Here is a 19,276-nt window from a genome sequence, read left to right as displayed (position 1 = left end):
ATTTACTTTGAATAATGTGAAATCTAGACTAAATGAATCCATTATTTGTACTCTATATATTATTGATAGTTTGTTAATTTATTCTAAACAATAATCTAATATTTAACAATAAACTAGTAAAAAATAAATTACTTATATACAAAAACTTACAATCAGCATCCTTAAAAATAATATTTGGACTTTTGCCTCCCAGCTCCAAAGTAATTCGTTTTAAATTACTTTTTGCAGCGGCTTCCATGATAATCTTTCCTACCTAAAATTTTTTATTTTTATTAATAAATATAGATTAAAATTGGATCTTATTAAATGTTTAATATGGTAATTATAAAATAAAATACAAAATTGTTAAACATGCATACAATATAAGATATCAATAAAAGAGGTTAAAGCTATCAGATCACCACTATGCAAACCTGTAAACAAATCTGGACAAATTAAACTCCGGGAAGGTTTCGGAGGGTGATCCCTTCCAGATCTGTCGAACTTGTTCCCTCGTCACTCGGCTGCCCTATTGCAAACGCGGTCGAACTTACAACAAACACAATAATAAGGCCCTCTTAGACCCACGGGACAGAAAGAGTAAAAAAAAGTGAACAGAAATTACGTTCACTTGTAAACATAGTGAAATAGGTAAGTGAACTTTATAAGTATGATGTTGATAGTATTTTATATATTCCATCATTACCTCGGTCGAACCTGTGAATGCAACTTTGTCTACATCTCTATGAGAAGCGATGGCACCGCCGGCAGTCGGTCCAAAGCCCGGTACGACGTTAACTACTCCTGGCGGAAAACCCACTTCTTTAATTAATTCGGCAACGTAAAGAGCAGTCAGGGGAGTCTGTTCGGCAGGTTTCATCACGACGGTGTTTCCCGTGGCCAACGCCGGACCGAGTTTCCACGCTTGCATCAGAAGAGGAAAATTCCACTAGACGGATGATAATTTAGACTTATTAGCTAGCAAAAATGAAGAACATTTATGTAAATAAAATTAGAAATGTTTTATGAACATTCCTAGGATTACTTTATACAAAAAATAATGTTGAAATTACATTAAAGTTACATTGACAAATTTATTTCTCATTTTTGTTATAACTATAATAGCAGAAACATTATTAAAAATAATCAATCTTTAATTTTAACAATTTTTAGTAAAAAAATTGGTATTATGAAAAATTTAGTCCCAAACATTTTTCAATGTTGTTTGATTAAAATGAATAAAATTTTGCTTGATTTTTAAGTTGTGCTCATTCTCTCGGGATAAAGAATAAAGTCACTGTATTGCTACCAAAAAATGGTATACATTTGCAGTAAAATATAGTACTGAACAATGATGTGAATTACTATTATATTTTTTGCATAGCATTTGTCATAAACATTATTTTGTCTATTGTTCACTATTTCTAATTTTTTACATGATGATTTTAAGCTAAGTCAACAGACAAATGAACCTTTTCTTATATCCCAGTACGAACAGATTTAGACAAAACGAACATTTTCGACCATAAACTTGGTCTTCGTTGGGCTATTGACCAGTATTAATTCAAAACTGGAATTTGAACAATGTGTTTAAAAATTATTTTTGCCGTATGTGCTAATAAAGTGATAAAAATATCTTTACATTACCACACATAAATAATAAGATGTAATTACTGGTGTAGAAACGTTAGGTACCTGCTAGTGTTGTTCCCGTTTTTTTTCATAGCACCACCACCTTGCATATGAAATATTAGTGGCATCCTTTGCATTAACACAGTTGCTGGCCAGGCCGGCTTTGTATATTTCTAATGCTTCCGGCTTGCGAAGGTGTCGAACCCGATCAGACATTTTTACCAATTTGGCCTTATGGAGGTCGGCTTGTATTTTGGGATCGGTGGCATAGGCAACTAGGACGGTGGTATGCCTTTGGTTGGCGATATCATACCAGTGTTCCTGTATCCTTTTGCTTAGCAAGTGCTTTGTGGATCTGATGTATACTAGATCTCTCTGGAATCTGTGGTCTCTGAGAGGAACCATATAGACACCCGGTGCTCGACCTTCCTCTTTGTCATTGCGCAACAGCCCATACACTGTGTTCGATCTCTTATATGCAATCTTTGTGTCTTTATGGGTAGCAATTTCTTTATAAATAGAGCTTAGGTGCTGGTTGTATTGCACCATCGCGTGTGATTGGTTGCTGCTATGATTATGTGTCGTTGGGCTTTACCTGTGTGCTACGAGTGTGGCCGGCCATTAGCAAGTTGGCGTACTTGCGTGATAAATTACGTATCATGCCTCTACTGTACCCATGCTTTACCGCTAAGTTTTGAATGCATCTTAATTCTGCCACAGTATCCTCCCATCTAGTGTGGTGCATGTATACCCTTCTAGTTAGTGCATGGAATGCAGAGATCTTGTAAAAAAAAAAAGGGTCCACAGACCCTTTTTCTTACAAGATCTCTGCAGAACCTTTTTCTTAAAAGGTTTTCTTTTTAAAGCTAAATACTTTATAGCAAATGACAGTGTGCATGTTCTATCATCTTTAGTAGGTACTTCTCCTCATTGTTATTTTAAAAACTAAGTGTAAAGGGCAGACTGTTAGAAGTCAAACAAAGCAATTTGTCACACACATATTCATAGATTTTGTAAGCTAATCCTACCCTAAACACAGAAGCTTTTGAAAAAAATTGCAAGGCTGATCAGTCAATCATCTTTTGCCATCTTTGCAGCAAAGAAGCAATGGTAAGCAGCAAAAAATCTTTGAACACGAGACAAAAAAAAGCATCAGAAATCCCGAGCAAAGAGATGCGATGCCAAGTGTGACAGTTTCACTTGAACTGCAGTACGAAGCATCATATGTAGGCTTATTTTTAGAAATGGACAACTACCATCAAACCAAATGATGTAAACAATGACCCCAATTTGCCATAATTTCCGAAACAACATTTCATAAAGTTTTGAAAGAAACTGGCATTGTTTACGATCATCACAAGAAAGATTCTGCATTGACTGATAAACAAAATTATAGCATGGAGGCACTGACATCTCGAATTAATTTGACAGCATTCTTCAGAAAGAAGAAGAGTATTTTCACTCGAAACGTGGGTCAATGCTGACTACATAGTATCGCGACATTGACAAGATAAAACTATGAAGTCCAGTAAATATGCATTTTTCAGGGGCTTGTCATGTGGATCGACAGAGCTGTGCAGAAAGAACAATCACCCAATTTGTGCTCGCTGGATGTTCTTCAAAAATAAAAATGTAACGATTCATCCTCTAATAACTAATTAAAAATCAGATTCTGAAAGTGAAACGATTGATCAGACAACGAGTAAGAGTATAACACTTTTAAGGCCTTTTTTCACGGCTAACAATTTCTGGTTAAAACAGTGTACAAATCTTAAAATAAAAAACAAAAGGCTTACAACCAAAATTAAACAATAAATAACAAAAATACTAACATAAAAGGTAACAGCTTTGAATAATCAGTTCTGCCAGGCTAGTCTGCTATACAAAAACAAAAATAGTTTGGCACAAATCTGCCAATTTTGTGGCAGAGGGATACACGAGCAAGCAAGGCCACTTTGTTTTCTTCCCATGGAATACTGTGGCGATACGCCATATTGTTGTATATATATATATATATATATATATATATATATATATATGTAGTGTTAAGCCAAATATTAAGTTTCGTTAATCTTTTGTTCTATATCTTTTCTTCGAATTATCTAACGGTCTTTCCTTCCTGCTGGTGGGAATGCAATTTCGTAGAATAACACCAAAAAACAAGTGTGTAAAACAAAACCCCGGGGCAAGTCAGGGAGCGGGGTGAGGCATTCCGAGGCTAGCATTGAGAAGAAGCGGACGGAAAAGAAAGTGGTCGTCGTCACGGATCGAGACAAAGCGCTTAGGTCGTCTACAGGAAAAGAACTGACATAGACAAAAACTAAAACTGAGAGTTTGGCGATATAGATTCTTTCATTTGATCGGAGCTAGTGAAAAGGACAACTACAAGTGACTGCGGTGCAAGTCTCCATTTCGTCAAGAGTGAAGACCAGACAAGAAAGAAACCCGGGTACCCCACCAGCATTTTTTCTTCTATTCTTACCCTTCATTCTTTTCTCCTCTATTTTCTTTTAGATTATAAATTAGTTTAAGATAGTTTAAGTTAATTCGTATTATTTCGGAAAGGGCTACAAACAAAGAACATTGTCGCGTAAACGCATCAATCCCCTTTGTGTGTACGCGGTTTTACCGCACCGACCATATATATATATATATCGGCGGTGTATAGTTGGGATCACAAAGAACATAGTGTATAAAGGACCACATGAACCAATAATAAAATATTATTCTATTGTGTAAAATCTCGCATTTATTGTTCGTCCTCATGCACACCACAATACAACCACAAAGAATAGTTTTGCAAAGAAACCAATTCTTAATGTAGTTAATGCGTTCCAAAGAAAAAATTTTTTAAATAATTCAATAAATTTGAAGGAACATTTATAATTAGTACTTACCGGAATAATCTGTCCGCATATTCCCACCGGTTCGTGTTTCGTGTAAGTGAAAAAATTTCCATCAGGAGATATGGTCCGACCGTTAATTTTATCTGCCCAACCGGCATAATATCTAGAAAATCATTAAATGCTATTGAGAAATATAGAATCAAGCAAAGATACATTCATTTTTTAAACTTCGTAAAAAAACAGATCTGTATTATTAATACAAGTTACTTATGCATTTTTTTAATCCTTGCAGATATTTTTGGAATTCTATCTTAATTACTTAACATCATTTTCATTTCTACATCATCTATACATTAAGTTTTTCCTATATCTTTACCTTTCTCTCTAGTTCTTCCTTAATTTATGAGGCACTGCAATGCCCATGATTGCAAAATTAAATACAGCAAAAATTTTAAAAAGGAAAGAAAACTTATTTAAATGGTAATTATTTAAACATATAAGAATAATAGTATATACTAATAATATAATAAATGATAATTGGGATAGAACCCCACGTGACTCATGGAGAAGTTTTATATATGCAGGGGGAGCCACAGCGCGAGAGGAGATTGTACCCGGTGTTAATTTATAAGAATAACGATCGATTGCCGTCATCTAGAGGTGGTTTTAGCAAGATATATTTTGCTTTGTAGAGAGAAATTAGTTAAGACAGATTTATAATTTAAAAAAAAAAATTAAATTCAATGATTCGTGTTAGGTATATGCAAATAAGCACTACACACAAAACCCTTATCCGGCAAGAAATAATGAAAGTCATTCGACGAATTTATTAGTAATACAGATTAGAAGCTTATATCGATCATTCTGTGAAGTTCAGTCTTACGGCTCTGTCATGTTGCCCTCTTAGCAATCACCTATCCCGAGTAATTCTTCTGTTTGAACCGTTTGTTTTAACGGCCGCATACAAATTAAAAGGTCTTTTAGCTCAACAACGACCACTCAATACAGATGAAAATGTTTGCTTTTATGTAGATTTTTGTAGTTTCTTGCTGGATATTGTTTTTATTATGGTGCTTATAAAGTAATTTAAAATAAGTGCAGTTAAAGGATTGTTACACATATTTGAATGTTATGTAAAGAAAAACCCTTTAAATTGTAGTATAATTTTAGCTGATAATTATTAATTGAAAAAATTATTCATTTTTTGTTTTAAAATCTGACATCTGACCAAACAAAGAATTTATAAAATGAAGTCAAGTAGAAATAAAATTACCTAAATGTTAATTGGAAGTATTATCACCAAAAATCAAAAGTAAAAAACCTTCCAGATTATCAAAAATTAGTCAAAATTTAATGTTTAATTGTAAATAACTTAATTGGATATCATTATTTTGGGAAAAAGGTATAGACAAAAGTTGTAGGGTTTCGAAGGGCCAATCAATTGGCGACCTTGGATGTGACCTTGACCTTCGAGGTCATTTTAGAGTCGAGTCTGTTTTTTCAATGGGAATACATATTTTTGACCCCGGCAATGGAGAGCGGAAAATTTCACAACCAGATATACCTTTGATCTTATGGTCTAGATCAGGGGTGGCCAACTTTTGTGTACATAAGATCTACTTTTTATCGTAAAAATGTCTCGCGATCGACTTGTTGTCATAGGCATAGTCTAAGTGGCGAGGGGGGTGTGAAATACATACTATGTTTATACACTGTGCTTCAGTACGAGATGCACTCCCGCAAGCTATGGGTAAATAAGGAAAATATATGTTCAAAACTATTTTTTATTTTTTAAATCATTTATTAAGTTTTCAAGATATAAGCTCATAAAGAAAATAAATTTCCAGACCCAACTTTTGATATTTGCAGTTACGAGTTCATTCCGTACAGGCGGCACCTAAAAAAATCGATTTTTCGACACTTTCGAGATAGATTTTTATTAACTTAAAATATAACTTAATTTTTTTTATCAATTACAATGTATAAATTGTGGTACTATTTGTTCGTAAACTTGAAAAAGTTGTTATAAAACTGCACAGTACGGCTGATAATTTGATTATAAGATTTTACTTTCGCAATTTTTTTTTTTTTTGGGCGAGGAAAATTTATCATGGAAGAATGATATAAGACTTTTAGACTTATTTTTTGCTAATCTATCAATAGCTCGGGGGAGTGCTCTTTGTACTGAAACACCCTGTATATCTACCTACGTAAAAAACAACGTAATTATTTAACGGACCAAAATACTCACGTCCGGGGAAATTAAAACAACACGAGTAATTATTAACAATATTTATTAATTCAAATTACGTACTGATGAAGACAGATTTAGAATTTATTTTATTACGTTACATTAATGGGAGGACTGAGTTTGCACGTCTCTTACCAAGGAAACATAATTAGGTGTATATCCTGACAAAGATAATAATAATGATTCTTCAGTATGGGAATCAGTCCGGACAGAATGTTTAGTCTTCGTTAACTTTAAGTATGAAAATGCCAATTCACACAAGTATGTAGTTCCAAAACAGGAATAAATATATTTGCTACATTTGGTGATTCTGGGATATTTTTCTCAATTGACGTATTTCCAAAAATCCAAAAATATAGAGGTCTGTTGCCGAAAACGCTCACTTATCAAGTAAATAGATAGGTAAGAAAAGCCATAATTTAATTTAAAACATGAAGAACGGGTACTTACATTTTAAACAAATGAAAAATTGAAACTTAACGTTGTCACCGTGGATAAACAATATTGATTAATAATAATAATATTGTTAATACTAAAGAAAAGAAGCTACCGCATGACAGTATCAAATATTCAAGCTAAATGGCTGTGTTTTCTACGAGTCCAGTCATAACTGCATGCATATTGTTGCTTTTGCGCGTTACGTTCACGCGTTGCATTCAGTTACAAGACATTAAGTCAAGACATCACGAGCGATCGACCAAAATTGGCATCGCGATCACTTGTTGGCCACCCCTGGTCTAGATCAAGGGTGAGCAACCTTTTTAATCAACGGGCCAATTTAAATTTTAAAATTTTTTGGTGGGCCGCACATAAAGTAACACTTATTAATAATTTACAAAACTTTATTTATAATAAACATTAGAATAAAAAAATATAAAATTTAAAAAAAGTAAATATTTCATATACAAATTTTAATGGAAAATAAAAACAAACAAGAAAAGAACAGAAAAACGAATTTACTTGAAATTTTTAATGAGAAATTTGGCACTGTTTTTTCGATACAAGCCGATCAATATCAGCCGGAATTGATGAGGTAGCTACACATACGCAGCTTTCTAATCGTGCATCACTCAGTCTCGATCGGTGGTCATTTTTGATTAATTTCATGGTTGAAAATAATTGTTCGCAAACATACATACTTCCAAACAGAGACATCATTTGCTTTGCATTTTTCGTCAAAAGCGGAAATTACTCAGGTCTCACATAAGATTTATAAAAATTTTCGATGTTTACTGAGAAAAATACATTTTTTAAATCGGTATTATTCTGCATGTCAATCACTTCCATTTGAAAGTCTTCGGGAACTGTATCCACATCGATATTAAATGGTGAGGAAAACATTTTCATGGAAACTGCTGTCTTCTCAACTTTGAACATTTGGAATCGTAATTGAAATTCGTTGATTAAAATGTCTATATATTGTGCGTATTTTTGAGAAATAGTAACGTTTTCTTTTTCTAAATGTGGAAAGTGAGACACATTATTCTGCAAAAGATGCTGTTTCCACAATTTTAATTTGTGCTCAAAGCCCCAAATTTTATCATACAAATTGTGAATAAACTGTCCTTTGCCTCGAAGTTCCACATTAAGATCATCGAGATGCTGAGTCGTGTCGATAAGAAACCCAAAATCGCACATCCATTCTTTATTACCAAAATGAGGAAAGGCATATCCCTTCATATCCAAGAACAATTGTATTTCGCTTTTTAAGTTGTATACTCTTTTTAGCATTGCGCCTCTACTAAGCCAACGTACTTCGGTATTAAAAACCACGTCGCCATATTCAGTTTCTAAATCTTTCGGGAATTCTTTAAATTCACGGTGATTTAACGCGATCGACTTTATAAAATTGATTAGTTTAATTATTGGTGCTGTGACATTTGGCAAACTCAATCTTTTCGCACACAAATTTTCCTGGTGAATTATGCAGTGGTTAACGAATATTTCCTTTCCTGCGACCTTCTTAATGTCTTGAAATAGCCTTCCCGATACTTCTACCTCCATGCTTGACATTGCTCGTGCTCCATCTGTCAATATACCAATAATCTTTTCTAATGAAATTGAAAAATTTTCCAACACAGACTTTAGTTCATTGTACAGGTCTTTGCCGGTTGTAGTCCCTTGCATTGGAATCAGTGAACACAATTCTTCGGTAATATTAAATTTTGTGTCAATACCACGTAAAAATATAGCCAGTTGTGCCATATTGCTAATATCGCAACTCTCATCAAGTGCCAAAGAACAGTATTCGAATTTTGCAATGCGTTCACGAAGCGTTGTTGCTGTGTTCTCGGACAAGTCTTCAATTCCCCTTGCAATGGTGAATCTTGATAAACTAATGTTTCAAATAATATTTATTTTATCAGGAAATGCTATTTCTGCAACAGCAGTCAGACATTCTTTTATCATCTCTCCATCCGCAAAGGGTTTCATTTTTTTGCCAGTATTTGACTGACAACAAATCTAGCCTTTACTGCCGTATTTGATAAAATAGCTTGATTTTTAAAAATAGCCTATTGGTTTCCCAAGTTTTTCTCCATTTGATTAAACTTATCTATCCGGAGTTGTCCTGCTAACTTTTTATATTGTTGTTCATGTTTTGTATCGTAATGCCCTTTTATGTTATATTGTTTTAATGTCGACACAGTCTCTGAGCATATTAAGCATACAGCTTTATCTTTGACGAAAGTGAAAAAATAATCAAATTTCCACTTTTCTTGGAAATGCCTGTGCTCATCCGCAACCTTCCGTTTTTTTGTTTGCTTTTCCGACATGCTATTATGGATTAAAAATTTGAAAGTTAAAAAAATTTGTATGAAAACTTAATTTTGAATAAAAAAATCTCTAATATTACCTTTTTGACAATAATATTGCACTAACGCCTTTCAAGAAACACAAAAATTGCTAAAATTGCTAGTTAACAGCTTACCAGTCTGACTGATTGTGTGACAGAAGCAAACACAAACAAGCACAGACGCGGCGCGTTCGTATTGCATGTTTAAACAAGTCGCCGACAAGTGAGTAACTCGTCACAAAAAATTGTTTCGGTTTAGTATGTACTACCATTTTAATATAATTAATTTTATAACAATATATTGATGGGAGAAAGTCGATAAAATAAATTCAATTTTAGAAATGCTTGGCGGGCCGCATAAACATGTTTAACGGGCCGCAAGCGGCCCGCGGGCCGCGTGTTGCTCATCCCTGGTCTAGATCAAAGGTCAAGATTATTTTAAGGTTTAAATTATAAGCTTTTTCTAATGAGAAACCATACTTTTTATTACTAAAATAGGCAGGGAGGTAAAAGTTACGTTTATGTGGAAAGAGTGGAAAATTTCACAACTGGCCACGACCTCGAGTACCCCAAATTTGACCTCTGAAGGTCATCTCGAGCGTGATAATTTTAAGCGCGGCTCAACAAATGCATCGAAGCGGAAGGGCATCATTTTGAACGTGTGTTATAAAATTTTTCCCCGAAACCAACATCTCAAGCAACGGCGAGAAGTAAAATGACTCACCGAAAACAAGCACCGCGATAGTGAGAGGCGAAGGGACTCGCCAAAAATAAGAACCTCAAAGGGAGCAGAAAACTACTATGTCCACATTGTTATTCCTCGATAGTGCTAAAAGTAGTGAATGCTTTTAAAGATCAAAGTAATAAGGTCAATGTAACTTTTACCTCCCTGCTTATTCCAGCAATAAAGAATATGGTTTCCCATTAGAAACAGCTTATAATTTAAACCTTAAAATAATCTTGACCTTGACCTAGACCATAAGGTCAAAGGTATAGCCAGTTGTAAAATTTCCCATTGTGTTCCCATTGAAAAAAACTGACTTGACCCTCAAATGACCTTGAAGGTCAAGGTCACATCCAAGATCATCAGCTGATTGGCCCTTCGAAACCCTACAACTTTTGTCTATACCTTTTTCCCAAAACAATGAGATCCAATTAAGTTATTTCGTTGTCTCAAAATAAAAAAAAACCACCTGGTATAACTAATGGAATATCATTTAATTTACTTAATTCACAATACTGTTTAAAAATTTTTACGTATAATTTTAACCTGTAAATTTTGTACCAGAAAACCTCCCTTCTATATCTATTGACGAGGAACCAAGTGGTTCAAAATGCATTTGCAAAAATAAGTAAAAGGAAAAAAGAACCTTGTAAAGGTCGCTTTTAGCGTCCTAAGTCGAAAAGCCACGCGACAGAGATAATTGGACCCACCTGGCGTTGGGGCCATAAACGGCCGGAAAGATCAAAGGAGTAGCGGTTTCGTTTAGGGGTCAATGTGTGTGCTAAGTGCTGGCCAGATTGGGAAAAAAATGTAAACAAGGGACAGACGCAAATGTGAGCTACGTCGGTGGGAAATAGGGCGGACGTCTTTGGAAGCTCTCAAAAAAAAGGGAAAGAACTGATTGGTCGCGGGTGGTCGCAGCAGGATCCCTTAAATTGGAAGGGTGGCGAAAAAACGAGGAGAAGGGCAAGAGACTGATAATACGGTAGTCTCAGGCACTTGGACAGCCCGCTGAGCGTAGAGAGAGTGTTCTCCTCTGACAACGATCTCAGGGACGGGTAAGTGCGGATACTGGACAGGCCGTATAGTTGAGCCAACTCCGAAAAGGCGACCTGAATTCCCCGAAGTTTAACAGTCCCCAATAGACAAGCCGACGTGAGATACTACATCTTTGTAGCATAGTGTATGTATTGGTGTCGAACATTGTACATCTTGTAAATATTTGTTGTGTAAATAAACTGTATATATTTACTTGTTGAGTGTGGAGGTGTAGCTTTCCTCGAACCATCTTACGGACATTCTCGAGTCACAAAACCCAACCCGAGACGATTCATCGTAAAGATCGTGACGGATATTAAGGATCTTCACTGAACCTGTTTAGTGTTTTTCTTCATTCCAGTCAATACAAAATGTATAACAAGTCCCGACTTTGAGAGTAAGACCAAATTGGCACAAGATATTAAAGAAAAAATTTCAGAAAATGATCTTTAGAAAAATGACTTAATATTATAGAAATATCTAGAATAGATCAATTGGTCAAATCCATTCAAGTATTACATCAACAAAAAGTTGCCCAGTTTGATCCTTCTCCCAATTATCAGAAATCCAGGTATCTCCTCCCACTAATTATGTCATCAGTCCAGAAGTTTAATAATGCTAAGATTTGTATAAAATAAATTTTATTTTATTTATATTACAAAAATTGTTTTATATCTAAAATAAATTTTAATATAACTTACCGATAACATTTAATTGTCAGATCTAAATCAATGTAAAATGAATCTTTGTAAGGCTTTCCATTATCCAGAGTTTCCAAACTCTAAAACAAAATAGTATTTAAATTTTTATAAACAAAAGATCTTAAATGAATTCTTGAAAAAACAATAATTTATTAAATTTAATAAAACAACTTAAAATAAGCTAAATATTAAAAGCTTTTGCAGCATTCAAAAGAAAGAACAACTTGAGGACATGTTGAACTTGAATATATACAAAATATCAAAAATTAAGATGGGTTGTTCCTATTTGGTCGAGCCATACTATAAAAAAATTTACCAGACAGTACTTTCCCTCTTTAGAACAGCACCATTGAGGATGTCAAAATGATAGTGCGCATCTCTTGTCGTGGCATCTTCTGGCGGGAGTGACTGTTTCAAATTTGTATGTAGTGTCGGCATATCTCGAAGGGGATAATCGTAACTGGACGATCACCTTATATCTGTATTAATATAACTTTTGAGCCATATCTGTTGGCATTTGTAATTAATTCAGTTTGCGCTTTGATCAAAGTGTTCCGGTATGGGTTTGGAGATCGAAATGGATCCGAGTCGGTCGAAACTTCTCGTCGTTTTGGTCTTCGACGGAAACCGTTCTTTGTCGGCAAGTTTGTCGAGGGTGTAGTTAGTCGTAAAATTTTTGATAAATTGATGATAATACAAATAGAGACCTAGAGAATTCTAAACTTAAGGCTAATTAATAATCAGATACATACCAATTTGGCTAGAGGTAGGCAATCGAGTTACCATCTTGTAATAAATTAGAAATAAATAAACTTTTTATGAAATGGCAACTTAACTTCTTATCTCTAGCCAAATTACAAACTCGTCACAGATTAAGGTAGGTTAAGTCTACAATGCCTGGTAAAATCCAACCGTATCTTGTTTTACCATGTTTTGGCTTTAAATTTTGAAATGGCATTTTCGTAAGTTCATCTGTAAACTGTATGATGAAAACACTTTCGAATCACAGAGAGATCACAATCTTCTAAGATACTCCTGGAATATTGATGCAAGAAATGATGACATCATTGAAGTAATAACAAATCTTCCACTTTATTTGAGGTAATCATGGAAGTGTTCAAAAAGTATTTCTAAAGATGTTTGATTAAGTATTTCTATCACTCTCTCAAAGGTTACTGGAGCATTATATAATTTGAGACTAAACTGATAATTTACACAGAGTGAACAAGGTAATCTTTCTATTCAGCTACACATATTTCAACTTGTCAATATCTGGATAACAGATCCCATTGATAAATAGTATTGGGTTTTCTATAGGCAATATACGAGGGTGATACGAAAAGTAAGGTAATGAGAACTCTCCCGTACAAATTTTATTTCACAGGCAGATATAGTGATACAGATTATTATGGCACTAGTACATACTGTCACCATGCTTGTCTAAACATTTATTCCAATGCTATACCGAGGCATCGATGTCGGCAGAAAAGAAATCTGCGTCGAGTCCCTTCGGCAACACCATGACGGCTTACCGAACTTCCATATCGGTTTGGAATCACCTACCATCCAGATGCTTCTTCAATGGTCTGAAGAGATGTAACTCACCGTTTTCGGAAACAACAATAGGTTACATAATAATGAGGCAAGTACCAGACCAGGACTTTATTTAAAACTAATAATTTCCACAAACCACAGACAATATCAAAATCTTGTACAGCTTTCTCATAATAAAGAAAACGTTTTATCTCCTCCTCAAGCTATAAATAATGTACAGCCAAACACAATTTCCTCGAACTTATCACTGACGTTTACCACCTTGGTCACCTGAAGCTCTCTCTCCTTTTGGTCCTGGCTGTTCCGCTTTTAATTGTTCATCTAGTGTAGCTCCGCACTGTCTAATTTACATAGGATGATGTTCCAGGATCAAGCAACGATGCAAACTAAGTTAAAAATTTTCGTTTTTTTTTGTTCTTTTGGTCATTGGTGCTTGGGAGTTTGTCCGTAACAACAAAAAAAGGAACCAAGAAAAAAAAAAACAAAATAAAAATAACGCCCCAAAACAAGAATTAATGATCGGACATTGACTCCTTTACAGAGATGGAAATTACAGGGTGCAAGTTTGGGGCTACAGGGAGGATGTTCCAGTACCTCCTAACTTGAAGAACCATAACAATTCAGTTTGCTCAGTTTGCACATCTGTCCTGCCTTTATCAAACTCGGTGCACCAAATCCACACCTGTTTTTGTGACATGACATTATCACTATACACCTCAGCAAGTTGACGATGAATTTCTACTGATGAGCTGCCCTTCGAACCAAATCACACTATGCACTTCCACGTTTGATCACGTTCTGTGAGCGAAGCCATAGAATTGCCATCTGGCAATTCTATACAATCGATAATGGTGTTTGCTACATCTAGAATGGAAAGTAGAAGATCAATTAAACTTCTTCATTTTTTTTTGTGTTTGGGGTTAAAATTATGACGTATTTTATTAAAATAATGATTATTTAAGCATTTACGAATATTGTAAACAAACAGATGATTTTAATCCAGAAATTATTTAATTATTTAATTTTTTAGCAAGGTTGTGAAGTGCCTATAGAATTTACATATACAGTAGAGCGTCGAAAAGTGGAACCAATTGGGGACTGGGGTCCTTCCAGTTAATGATTTGTTCCAGTTTCCGACTTTGTACGAAAAAATACATTAACCTGTCCGATGTTCAAATTTTTCTCCGTTGCGTATCGCTTCGTGTTGAATTTTCGTTGATTTTAAGCCTAACGAAAATTTTTATAATAATCATCGAGGCTATCGTATCGTTAAAAATTATTTCTGCATTTTGTACAAACAAAATAAATATATTAAAGAATATAAAAAACATGAAAATTATACTTTAGAAGTAAATTTAGTATCAAAAACATTCGATTCAGCACGACACAGTCCGACTGAAAATCGTTCCACTTTCCGGCCACTCCACTTACCGACGTTCCACTTATCGACGTCTCTACTGTATTTGCTTTCATAATAGCTTATCTTAAGGTAGGTTCGTTCTTGCATGGCATCTTCTACCATCAACGGCGTAACACGTTTGTAAATTTTCTAAAAATTAATTTTCCGAGCCGCTTTCAAATTTACATAAGTCACTACTTCCCTCGACAAAAGTACGAGGTAGTCCTATCGTCCGATCGTACGGTAGGAGAATTAAAAATAATTTTTTAGTGTTATTAAACATCCCATACATACTTTTAAACAGTTTAATTTGTTTATTTACCTTTGCTGGTAACCCTTGATGCTAAATGTATCCGCCATTTTTTCAAGAAATTTCCTGTGAGTCAATGCGCGACGTTTATCGAGTCACACGATGTTGTAAACGAGTGCCGCAACATCTTTTACTTGGACTTAAAACATAAAACGTGTACTTCTGCTTGCCGTACAAGTTTAACATTTGTACTTGTGCCTCAACCTGTCTAATTATTTAGTGTTATTACACATTCTCTAAATACTTTAAAATAGTTTAATTTATTTATTTACCTTCGTCGGTAACCTTCGGCATTCTTAAACGTTTCTGCCATTTTTCAACAATATCCCACGAATCGGTGCATGACGTGAACGTGTGCGCAACGTGTTTTGCTTGGAGTTCAAACATCAAATGTGTACTTCTGCTTGCCATACAAGTTTAAAATTTGAACTTCAATTGCAACCTCTCTACTAATTCATCTACCTTTCATTGCATCTGTCTGATTCTCACGTACAGACACAATAGTTAGTTCCCACTCACTTAATCTCTTCTCCCGCAGATGATTAATTGTGATGTGGAATGACTAACGGTTACCCTTACTTTAGGATATCTATTGTTGAGCAGCATAAAGAACAAAGGCAAGAACAATCCTCTCTCTCTCTCTCTAATATCATGTAGAGGTAATATCATCAATAATACCACCATCAAAAATCAGAGATAATGGGTACGGCAATAGCCTTAAAAGCCAGAGGTCAAGTATCACTTGAAATGGTTAATGCAGACAATCAGTGAAAATGGCAATTTGATAGCAAAAAATACAAGATGGATTCTTCACCTAAGACTATTTTCTTCCAATCTGCTACACTCCAATTTTCTCTTCCTTAGAGTCCAAAAGAAATGTAGTCTTTTTTTTCAGTATGACACAGGCTTACTTTTTAGAACTCTAGATGTATCTTCCATATGTGGTAAACATTACCATGTTGTTGACTTAGAAACATTCACATCTGCTTCTACCACTTTGTTTATAGTTCTGATGTGGAATCAAAATGATTTTTCTTTACTGTTTTTTTTGGGTGCCTGCAGTCTCCTTCAATAACACATTTTCTTCTTCCACAATTTCTTCTTTTTGATTTACAAGTGCATTCTATATTCTTTTTAAGTATTACAGTTACTAAGCATTGTAAAATCTTTACTATTTTAACAATTTTGGCACAAGTTTTTACCTTCACTTCAAAGTATCTGGTTTTTTTTAAATCTGGCATGTCTTTTGAATTACTAATTTACATATCCAACTTCTATCATTTATAATAAAATATGCTTTATTACATTCCATTTACAATGAGCACATCATGACATAAAAAGTTAGTACACTGCACACCATTTATATGTAAATATTATAATAAATTGAAACAATTTCTGTAATGTCAATTTTTTAAAATAAAGTTAAGTTTTCTATTTAAATGTTGTTCCTTTATTTTAACATTTGTTAATTATAAATTTTTCTTACATTCTAATTTACACGTTTTCATGTTAAGTCATTTTTTAAATTCACACTAAAGCCAAATTTATATTACGTGACAATTTAAAGTACCCGGGGACAAAATGTTAGATTTTTATATACATTACGTATTGACTTACCGCAAGTTCGGTTCGATGTTTTTCTATTAAATCTGCCAATCTAAAGAGAAGATTTCCTCTTTCCGAAGCATCCTTCGTTCGCCAAGGCGAACCGAATCTGAAAGCTTCTTTAGCGGCGGCTACTGCTTTCTCGACGTCTGCCTAATTTAACGAAATATATGTAGCTATGAAAGTTATGTAATGCTGAAATATTTTAAAGCATATAGTTGAATATTAACTTTAAGCAAAGTTTTTCAAAACATTCTTCTTTATCTAAAAGCTAATGAAACTGAGATAACTCTAAGGAAGTTCTTTATCAGTTCTATTTGTAGTATAGTACCTTTCAGAGAATTACTAAAATAAAAATGAAACCTTTGCATAATGTATGCCGCTGGAATGACTATTGAAAGCACAACACTTATCAGTATGCAGTTTATAAAGAATATTTCAAATATTAAAATGTTTTTTCTACTTCTATTCTGTTAACAGTTCATTTAAGCTCAAATTTCTTCTTTCTATGTTCTGGAGAGGAAACTGTTTTTACCCCTCAGACTATGAAAGGAATTTGTATGGCCAAACTAGTCGGACAACTTTCCCTTTGGCCAATTTCGCCTCGAACAGATTAAGACAATTTTGGCCAATGTTGTGTTTAAAGAGTTAAACTGTAATAATAAAATAAGTGAAACAGGAAAACAGACAACCTCTTGAAACATATACTCGACACAAACTCCTAAACCGGGGGAGGTGAACGTGTGGCATATAATGTATCACACAATTTTGATTTATCACCTGTCCTTTATCATCCTTTCAGTTTATTACCCAATTACCCTTTTTTCAGCCAGCATTTTTACATTTATTCTAATTAAAGCATATTCATTTCATTTCTCTAAATATCTTTATTTGAAGGCTAAAGCTTTGGCATGCATAAACATCTTTAAAACTAAGTATGCTTACATATAGCACACGAGATCAAAAAGGTTTGCCATCCTGGTCTTAAACTCTTGAAAATACAAAATTCCTTTTATTACATTGCTTTATCTGTATTATTTGATAACTAAATCATTATTAATATTATTATGGTGTTGGTAGAATGTATTCTACTCTGTTAATACTGAAGACTAAGGTGGAGGCACAGCTACAGAAAAAGCTATTATTTTGTTTACATGCTCTTCGTGTACTTACCTGTATTAGAAATTTCCTACCTATATGATGCATTTAGTATGCTTGTTTTCTGAAGTGTGATAAGTTATGTCTTTGAATCTCTGAAAAATGCAAGGCCTTATGTGTATTTCATTTGTTTTAATGTACAGTATGTATTGTGAAGTCCGAGATGTAGTAGTATTCTCCAGTGTTGCATCGAGTTTTCTAGAAAGGTGCAGTGGCGTAGCTAGGGGGTGTGGTAGGTGCGGTCCTCACCGGGCCCCCGGAAAGCAATAGGCCCACAGGGGCCCCAAAATCGCAAGAAAAAAGACCCAAAAAATTTTTCACGGCAATCGGAACAAAGCAAAATTCGGCATTTGGATGCTCGAGCTGGGGCCCCTATTACACAGCAAATCAACCGTAATCTAGTTATTCACTATATAAACCACTACACAAAAATATTTTAGTCCGTTTACGTAAACAAAACAAAAAAATACCTAACGCATCATTCATCAAACGAAAGAAATTGAACGTCTAAACGCAATGTTTTTAACAGAATAAATAAATTCAAAAGTTGAAATCTATAGAAAAAATGACTTCTTTTCTTTTGGACGTTCCCAATTACCATTACAAAAAAAGGACACCCCCCTGCCAAAAAATTTTTTCGGGGGCCCACAAATCTGGTTCTGCACCGAGCACGGAGAACCGTAGCTACGCCACCGGAAAGGTAACGAGTGTCGAACGTATTTTGTACAGACATAGTGTATGTAATAATCACGAAATGCTGTCGAATGCTTTTCTATTATCTACGAATGCCACATGTATGTTTCTGTGTTTCTCCACGTAATTGTATGTTTCCCCATGTTGTATGTTTCTAAAACAGCTTTTTTGTCATTCTGTGAGAATAACGAATTGTTCTAAGTAATGGTATATTTTGCTTGTGATGCACGAAGGCACGTAAGTGGTCTGTATTGTGTAAGGTCTCTGATGTTGTCATTTTTAGATTTCATGCATGTGGTGCTGTGTAAAAAATTTTAGCATGTTTTGTGGATTGTGTATAAAATGTCTGGCTAGTTCCCAATGCAAGGATGTCAATATTTTGTTATCAGATGTAAAGTTGTAAAAAAGGTGGGAACTAGTTACCACTAACATATTTCAAATGTCTTAATTTATAAAAATTTTTTAGCAAATTGTATATAAAAAATTAATAGCAAAAACAAAATATTTTTGTTAAAACAATGCTATAAATAAAATTCGAGAAGTAAATGGGAATATAAAAGTATTAAAAAAATTGTTTAACCATAGATTGGAC

General features: G+C 34.3%; 1 protein-coding gene across 1 annotated transcript in view; it reads right to left on the bottom strand.

Annotated features, from left to right (window-relative positions):
* The window catches only part of Aldh (Aldehyde dehydrogenase), a 41,506-nt gene that overhangs the window by 18,289 nt on the left and 3,941 nt on the right, over positions 1-19,276 (bottom strand). Inside the window, exons 3-7 of the mRNA XM_067275770.1 lie at positions 16,846-16,986; positions 11,966-12,045; positions 4,509-4,620; positions 686-928; positions 151-253 (exon numbers count right to left, since the gene is read on the bottom strand). Of these exons, the coding sequence (XP_067131871.1) occupies positions 151-253; positions 686-928; positions 4,509-4,620; positions 11,966-12,045; positions 16,846-16,986 (679 nt within the window). The remainder of the gene's footprint in view (positions 1-150; positions 254-685; positions 929-4,508; positions 4,621-11,965; positions 12,046-16,845; positions 16,987-19,276) is intronic.

This window comes from Centruroides vittatus, unplaced genomic scaffold, assembly GCF_030686945.1.
Source record: "Centruroides vittatus isolate TY-2023 unplaced genomic scaffold, ASM3068694v2 contig_634, whole genome shotgun sequence".
Classification (NCBI taxonomy): domain Eukaryota; kingdom Metazoa; phylum Arthropoda; class Arachnida; order Scorpiones; family Buthidae; genus Centruroides; species Centruroides vittatus.
Note: the sequence above shows the minus strand (reverse complement) of the source record. Positions and strands in the feature narration are given on the sequence as shown.